The 8941-nt window shown below is 29.4% G+C and overlaps 1 protein-coding gene across 1 annotated transcript; it reads right to left on the minus strand.

The window, feature by feature from the left end:
* Positions 1-5086: 5086 nt before the first annotated feature.
* LOC132799164 (uncharacterized) lies at positions 5087-6614 on the minus strand. Its single transcript, XM_048478020.2, has 2 exons — positions 6474-6614; positions 5087-6172 (listed from the first exon to the last, which is right to left on the minus strand). Exon 2 carries the CDS (start codon positions 6156-6158, stop codon positions 5394-5396), a length of 765 nt encoding a protein of 254 aa, XP_048333977.2. The 5' UTR covers positions 6159-6172; positions 6474-6614; the 3' UTR covers positions 5087-5393.
* Positions 6615-8941: the final 2327 nt, after the last annotated feature.

Genomic DNA, 8941 nt, shown 5'->3' on the forward strand with positions numbered 1-8941 from the left:
CACACTCATAATAATCCGCTTGTATGCTAATCACATCAACAACTACAAAACACTAGTACTGCATAGTGCGTCTTAAAAACCAAATATATATATATATATACACCATTTTCAAATCCATTGATCTACATCACCTTTAAACCATCATCATAAATTCATAACTTTAAATCCATCAACGTAAATCCATCGCTTTAAATAACCCTTTAAATACAATTTTATAAAAATAAAGGAACTAAAATGCATTTTACCCTCTATTTTAATACCATTTATATGTTTATTTATTTATTTATTTTTTCTTACTTACAACTTGGGAAGGGGATTTCACTTATGTCAGATTTGAAACATGGACCTTCAAATATATCCTCAATACAAAAGAAGCCTATAAATACTTTCGTATAAATTTAAAAAGCTCTTTCCACTTTTGATATTTGAAATATTTTTCTTTGGTTCGAATACAATATACCAACAACCAAACTTGCATATATAAACCTATCAATCAAATTTGGCTTCTTGTTGTTGTTGAAGGAAGAAAAAAAAAAAAAAAGCCAAGGTAAAAAAGATAATTATTTTAGATTTAAGATATTATTGTAATTATAATTATTTTTTGGTCAGGAATGGTATTATACAAGTGAGAGTTGGCTTCTTCGTTAATGGGCCAAATTCCCATGCAGTACTCATTCACAACTGGAAAGGTCCACAAAATGACTCATTGATAAATCAACAGAACTCAAAAAGTCTCGCAATTAGAAGGCATGAAACAGGCCAGCAAATCCTAGCTAGCAGCGAGAGAGCACAGTGAATGTGAACAAAGAAAAAAAATTACTTGATCCACAAATATCATATTGTAATATTTTTTTGGTAAATATATCATATTATAATAACTAATAAGCAAACTATATTAGATCTTGACCCAGTCCTCCACACCCCCACCAAATAGTAATAATAATAATAGTGATAATAATAAAAAATAAAAAGTTTAGTACTTGGTAAAGATACGATCATTTTCCAAACATCCAATCAAAATGTAAGTATGATCGTTTTTTATGTTGTATTTGGATGTGGACACAAGAATACAAATGTTGTATTTTCCTATTTAATAATATGTTATTTACTTATATCAAATGTTAGTTAATGGTAAGTAGAGTTTGTTTAACATTTAAGTTAGTTATGAAGGGAAGAACAAACGTATATAAACACAAAATTGAACACAATTTGTAATTGTGTTAATTTTTGGTTGTTTTTTTTTTTGTCTTTTTTTTTTCTTATCAAAATTTTAATTATTTAAAATATCTAACAAATTATAGTTATCTTTAGCCAATATTTAATATGAGCAAATTACACATTATTAGATATATTTATATATATATATATATATGTGTAGAGAGATTCTATGGTCAGGACCAACCTGACGAAAATGGATGCGGTCAAAAAACGTAGAAAAATGCCCAGTCTTTGGATTTCAACTTTTCCAATGAACTGCTTAGATACTTCTCTGTCACACGTGACAAAATTGCAACTATCCCGCTATAAAATATCATTTCATTTCCCGTTCGCACCACTGTTTCATGGACCTAACTATTTCAAAATTTCCAAATCCATCTCTCACCGTTTTAAAATATCGAAATTCCCAATAAAATCCACCATCTCTAACTGTTTCAAAGTTCCCATTCAAATCCACTATCTCTCACCGTTTCGAAGTTTCCAAATAAAATCCACCATCTCCCGCTCTCACCACCATTCCAGCCCCAGATATTCTTTGCTTCCAGTGCTCGGGCCTTCTCTTCGACAATCCCAAAGGTTAGTAATTGTGAGCCTTTGTTTTGTTTTTAATATGAACCAATGGCTTATTAAATCTTGCATTATCTTATTCAGAAGTTCTTGCTGGAGATTAATTGTGTAAGCATGTCAACTAGTACTAGTGAAGTTCAACCGATCTGGATGTGCTCATGTGGACAATATATACATTTAAAAACATCAAGGACAGATAAAAATCCAAATCATCAATTTTGGAAATGCTTAGATGGTGAACAGGTCATACAAAATTGTTAATGTGCTGAATTTTCATTTGTTTTTGCTAATAAAATAATTAAATTTTCATTTTATATTTTTAATTGACACTTGAAAAAGGATGTGGTAAATTCATTTGGGCAAAAGAAGGAGAACATAAGCTTAATAAAATGGAAATATTTATCGGTGAAATTCATCGTTTATCTGTGCAAGTGGAGAAATCTAATAATATTCTTGAAGCAATCAGAAGAATACTAAGAGGAGCCACCAATATGACCTTAAGACTGTTAAAGTTGCTGTAATTTTATTATTTCATTTGTTTATGTTTGGCTATTGACCAAGTGACCATATATACGTCTGTTGGTAAACTAATTATGTACTAAATTCTGTTATGTCCTTGTTAAGAACCATATGTATCCCACAAAAATATGACTTATTTTGTTGAAACTCTATTAAAATTATCTATGCAATATGACTTTGTTAATTAAATGACATTTCTCTATTTGTTGTTGATTCTAAATGAATCATAGAAAAGGGTACTAATGGATATAATTGGTAAAGTTCAGTGCAACTGCAAAGCAATTGTTCAACTTCTATGGGGTCCACAGGAACAAAGGGATTCTCTGACACAATGGAGGGGGCAAGTTACTCATTCAAGATGGTTTAACATCTTGTTACTCATTCAAGTATACTAATTTTAGCAACTCGAATTAAAACATCAAAATGTTTTTCCATCATATTTTTTCATGAAAATACTAAAGCCGACGTTTGCATTGGATTGCCCTAATATATATATATTTTTATATGTATATACCCAATGAGTTTTGTAGCTACATCTATAAATTTTGCTGAGAATAAATGAAATCCTTTCATTTCAATGCTTCTGTTGTGCCTTTTGAATAATTTCTTTGTAGCTTTTAAAATAATGCGAATACATCATTTACAAAGGAATTTAAACGAAAGTTAGAAAATCATTAAAAGATAACAAAATTTCCAAAAGAGTAAAAAAAAAAAAAAAAAAAAACAAAAACAAAAAACCAAATCCAAAGCCAATGCTTTTGACATGTAGCAGCGTCAGCTTAGGCCTCTTTTTTCTTGTATGCTTGTAAATTTTCGAATGAATTATTTTAGACTAAAGTATTACAAAGCATTTTAAACAGAAGTTACAAACTCATTAAAAAAACAACTAAGTTTACAAGAAAATGTAAAAAGCATTAAAAATATTTACAGGATCAATGGCAATTACAATAGTGCACAATAACGAGAAAACAGAAAAAATGAAAAAAAAAAAAAAAAAGAGGGGATCAAAGCCAATGCTTTATAATGTCCGTAGCATCGACTTTGGTGCAATTTTCATTGTTTGAATTTTTGTAAACTTTTTTTTTTGTTTTTAATGATTTTGTATTTTTTGTTTACAATCCTTTGTAATTATGTTTTACCATATCATTAGAAAAATGTGACGAGCATCAAAGGAAAGTACAATAGTGAAGAATATTGAGGGGAAAAAAAAAAAGGGCCTAAGCCAACGTTGTAACATTAACATAGCATCGGCGTTGGCCCATTTTTTTCATTTTGAATTTTTTTTTGGTAAATTTTGTTTCATTTGTTATATGATTTTGCAAAATTTGTTAAATTCCTTTGTAATTGTTTTGTACAAAATCAGTAGAAATATTTACAAGCATAAAAGGAAATTACAACGGTGAGGGGAAACAAAAGAAAAAAAAAACTAAAAAAAAAGGGCCTAAGCCAATGCGGTGTCATTACCATAGCGTTGGCGTTGGCCCATTTTTTAATATTTTGAATTTCTTTTTTATATTTTGTTTCATTTTTTATCTGATTTTGAAAATTTTGTTTAAATTCCTGTGTAATTATTTTCTCCAAAATCAGTAGAGAAATTTGTAAGTATCAAACGGAATTACAATGGTGTGCGGAAACAAGAATCATAATCAAACCTAAAAAGTGGCATAAGCCGACACGATATAGTTACTGTAGCATTGGTGTTGGTCCATTTTTTAACATTTTGAATTTTTTTTTAATTTTGTTTCATTTTTTATATGATTTTGTAAAATTTGTTTTAATTCCCATGTAATTATTTTTTCCAAAATCAGTAGAGAAATTTATAAGAATCAAACGGAGTTACAATAGTGAGGGGAAACAATAAAAAACAATCAAACAAAAAAGAGCAACCTAAGCCGATGCGATGTTGTTACCGTAGCGTCGGCGTTAGAATATTTTTTGACATTTTGAATTTTTTTGAATTCTTTTTCCTTTGTTATATGATTTTGCACAATTTGTTCAAATTCCTTTGTAATTGTTTTGTCCAAAATCAGTAGAAAAATTTACAAGCATCAAAGGAAATTACAATGGTGAGGGGAAAAAAAAATCAAATGAAAAAAAGGGACCTAAGCCGATGCGGTATAGTTACCATAGCGTCGGCGTTGGCCCATTTTTAACTTTTTGAATTTCTTTTATATTTTGATTCATGTTGTATATGATTTTGAATTTTTTTTTTTTTTTAAATTCCTGTGTAATTATTTTCTCCAAAATCAATATAGAAATTTACAAGCATAAAACGGAATTACAATAGTGTGCAGAAACAAAAATCATAATCAAACGTAAAAAGTGTCATAAGCCGACGCGATATCGTTACCATAGCATTGGCGTTGGCCCTTTTTTGACATTTTGAATTTTTTTTAATTTAATTTAATTTTTTATATGATTTTATAAAATTTGTTTAAATTTCTGTGTAATTATTTTTTCCAAAATCAGTAGAGAAATTTACAAGTATCAAATGGAATTACAATGATGAGGGGAAACAATAAAAAATATGAATTAAGTGCTACAATAACTATGAAAGAAAGATGATGCAAATCTTGGTAGACTTTGACTTGAACAAGGTGGGAAGATTACCACATTTTCAAGGTATGTTTCAATGTTTTTTTATTTTATTTTTTAATATTACAAGTTGGGGAGGGAGATTTCACTTATGTCGATCGAGATTTGAAACAAGGACTTCAAAATATATTCTCATTGGTGAAAAGCCTACAAATACTTTCTTATAAATTTAAAAAGCTTTTCCAACTATTGATAATTAAAATATATATATATTTTTGGTTCGAATACAATATACCAAACTCCAAACTCATATAACAAAAGTTTTCCACAAATAAAACAAAACAAATAATTCAACGTGGTCTCTTACAATTTCCACTCCTACTTACAACAATTTTTCACAGTAAAACAGAGAAACCTATGGTGGCCTTTTGGCATTTTACCCCCAAAAAAAAAAAAAAAAAAAAAAAGCGAAACCTATTGGAAAACCATAATTAATTAAACTAAGAATTAAAATCGATCGAGGAGAAGTAGAAAAATATAAGACTAAACACTTTTTATGTGAGCAATTCAACAACGAGGCAAGTCATAGTAATGGTTGGTTCACCCATAAGGATACAAGCAATTGTCCTAAGAATTGTTTTTATAATCCTCCAATACTTATTACCCCTTGCGCCATCTTTCCTCAACTTTGCCAGATCCTTCGGAAGCTTCAAATTCTCCAAATCCAAACAGTCATTGTTATTATTGTTATTATCATTACCAAGCTTGTCTTTATTTTTCCAAACCTCGGAAACCATTTCAGTAGCACAATGAACATGGAGATGGTACTCGTTGCACATTGAAACATAAGACCAGCCTCTTGCACCCGAAAAACTGCCTTGAACTTTCACTTTTCCGCACCAAAAACAGCTCGAATCTACGCGTTCACTGAGCCGGAACTCTTTGCCATCGATTTTAAGTACTTCCTTGAGATTACTGCAACAAGGGTGCAAATCCAGATCATTCTTTTGGCAATGGTAAACAAAACCCTTGATTTGTTTTCCACATGCATCGCAATATCTTTTGCAGTTATTGCAGCGCTTGTTTTGTCGCGGTGGTTGTTCGAAGAACTCGAACGTCGAACCTTTGAAGAATGCATGCGATGTTTTGTTGGTGAGAAACATGCAATCTTTGTGGAGATCGAAGTCGCATAGATCGCATCTGTATCTCTTTCCAAAGCCTGTTTCTTTGCAGCCGTCGCATTTGTAGGCGGGTTCGTGATGTGACTTGAGCTCCAGTGGGTGCTCTGGGTGGCTAGCATGGTAATGAGTATTCTCCATATCTGAGTTTCAACCTGAAATTAAAATGATGAATATATCTTAATTGTTGGAAAGGGAAAACATTTATATATATATATATATATATTTATGGAGTCTCTTATTTAGGAAATTTTTTTGTTTAGAATTTGTCCTCGATCAAGTTATATATAGCAATTAGTCACTACTTTATAACATGACTTAGATTTTGGATAAATTTTTTATCTAAAAAATCCAGGTTAAGGAAATTTTTGAATATATATATATATCGAAAGGAATAGAGTATTTGGAAAAATAAAAAAATAAAAAAAAAAGTTGGAGTGATATAACGATATTTACCTCCTTTTTTCAAAGCGTATCAGGTTAAAGTGTGCTTGATATCTGGTGGTGCAGTGGAAAAAAGAAGCAAGAAATCTTATAGGTGTTTAAGAGAATACTAAGAGAAGAAAGCAAGAAAGCAAGAAAGTAATACGAATAGTACTTGGAAATGCTTGTCGTTGGTTTTGGACATAAATAATCTATATATAGACAGCCAGCACAATTTTCAGTTTTTTTTTTTTTTTAAATTTAATCCTGGTTTCTTGGCAAAGTTCCAATAAATTTGGAAGAAATTTCATGATGAAAATGACGTTAAATAGAGCTTGCCAGAAATTTTGAACCAAAAAAAAAAAAAAAAAAGTACTCATATATAAATCATATATTTTTATTTGACTTAGAGTCTCAATGCTCGGTCCCCATAGCATGTAACAATCATGGAATATACAACTTATTTTACGAGGTCGGTTTGGATTACCTGTATTAATCAATTTAACGTGTCGGATCCGAAATATTACGCTTTTTGATTTCATAAATTTTTCTTTTTATTCGGATTTTTTTTTGTGATTTTTATTTTACCCAAAAATAAATGGTTATTTATTTTATTTCTCAACCCATGCAGCACGGCAAGGCCATACACGTAGATCCCTGTAAAGACCATATAGTTGCACCTTATGTTAACTTATTTGATTAATTTTCATTATTTTAGCTCATGGAAATAGATCAATATTCATAAATATATATTGTGTGTGTATATATATATATATATTTCAAAGTAAATTGTTTAATTAAAACATTACTTAACTATTTTCTGGTTTCTACCAATTTACCAAAAATATATATAAATATATATATATATATTTATATATTCTGGTTTGCCCCAAAAACAATATTAATGAAGGGATTGAAATTTAACTGAAGATAAGAAAAGGGATATTATTAAGATCATACACTTTTCCTTGAAGATTAACAAAAAGTAAGAGACTTCCCACTCTTCCTTCCACAGTAAAACAGTGGTAGCCATGGCCCATGGGGGGTTTCCCATAACTTTCATATCTTTATGTAGTCATGGTTTGGGCCGGCCCCAGTACACATGATAAACTGCAGGGGATTAAGTTATTTCAAATAAAATTAAAATTAGAGGATTTAAAAAACCAATTGAGAAAACATGTTTATATGCGTGAGAGAGTACCTATATAGGAGATATATATAATTGCTTTTTATACATAATATAATATGATTAAACAAGTATTATGATAATTTTACCCTTTTTTCCTACATAACTAATCTTTATATCAGTTTAAATATATTGGATTTTGTGACAATTATTAATTTGCTATTATCTTTGAAAATTATAAATCCTCTATAAGGAACAAACTAATGGTAATTGTAGGGTAACATAAATTGGCCAACTTTGATATTAAATATAAAAAAAGAAACCACTCGGAAATTAAAGTAAGTCTCTTTTTGTATCTGCCTTGTGGAAATGTTGACTGCTTTTTCTTTTTCTGAATATTTTAACCCAAAATATTAATTAATTTTAATGAGTTGGTATACAGAAGCGTGTGCTGCGAAATGCTTTGTGATATTGAAATTTCGATAACTATATTGGCGTGGTTATTGGATACGTAGGGCTCACACGTTTATATAAAAATGGTGGAAATTTCAACAATCTATAGCTTATAATTTACGCACCAAGTATTTGATTTGATAATTGCATGCAATGGATCGTAGCCAAAGAGACAGGAACTAGGGAAGAAATTATGTGGAAATTGATGTCTAAAGCTGTGGACATTCTTTGCAAATCAACCAGTAAAACATTAACATTAAATAAATAAAATGGGCCTTCCCTATAATATATAATAATCCAACATTTTCATTACATATATGTATATATGTTTTTTTTTTTCCTTCGACATTCATATGTATCTTACAAAATCTAGTTGAAAAAAAACATTTAATTTATTTATGTTGAAATTAATTTGATTTAAACTTTTGAGTATTTGGCAATGGTGCTTTTTGTGAAATAAAACGACATATGGACTATGAGCCCAATAAGACACATAGAAAAGAGAGTTGATCCGATGGACAACGTAAAGTCATGTAGGATAAGGCCCAAATCCACCAATTTAATTATTTTATTTTACGTTTTTATACATATTTTGTTGAGCAATCAATTTAATTATCTTAGATATAACAATTTAATTAGCTTAGACGAAGAAAACAAGAATTAAAGTCGCAATTTGTATAGAACAACATGCATGTTTAAAAGCTTTCATCGAACAAATATATATATATATATATAATTCATGTATAATGTAAATAGTCTGCATATGAATTTGTAATATTAATAACAATTTTTGTAAAAATTATTGTCAATACTATTATATATAAATAGATAACAATCAATACTCTTAATATGCATGCAAACTATCTGCACTATAAATTTTTTTTATATATATACATATTTGCCCGTGGTTATGGCTTTTTGT

The sequence above is a fragment of the Ziziphus jujuba genome, chromosome 3 (genome assembly GCF_031755915.1).
Source record: "Ziziphus jujuba cultivar Dongzao chromosome 3, ASM3175591v1".
In the NCBI taxonomy this organism is placed as follows: domain Eukaryota; kingdom Viridiplantae; phylum Streptophyta; class Magnoliopsida; order Rosales; family Rhamnaceae; genus Ziziphus; species Ziziphus jujuba.

Excerpts from the sequence above, each read along its gene's own strand:
- LOC132799164 (XM_048478020.2), bottom strand. The coding sequence starts at position 6,158 with ATGGAGAATACTCATTACCATGCTAGCCACCCAGAGCACCCACTGGAG.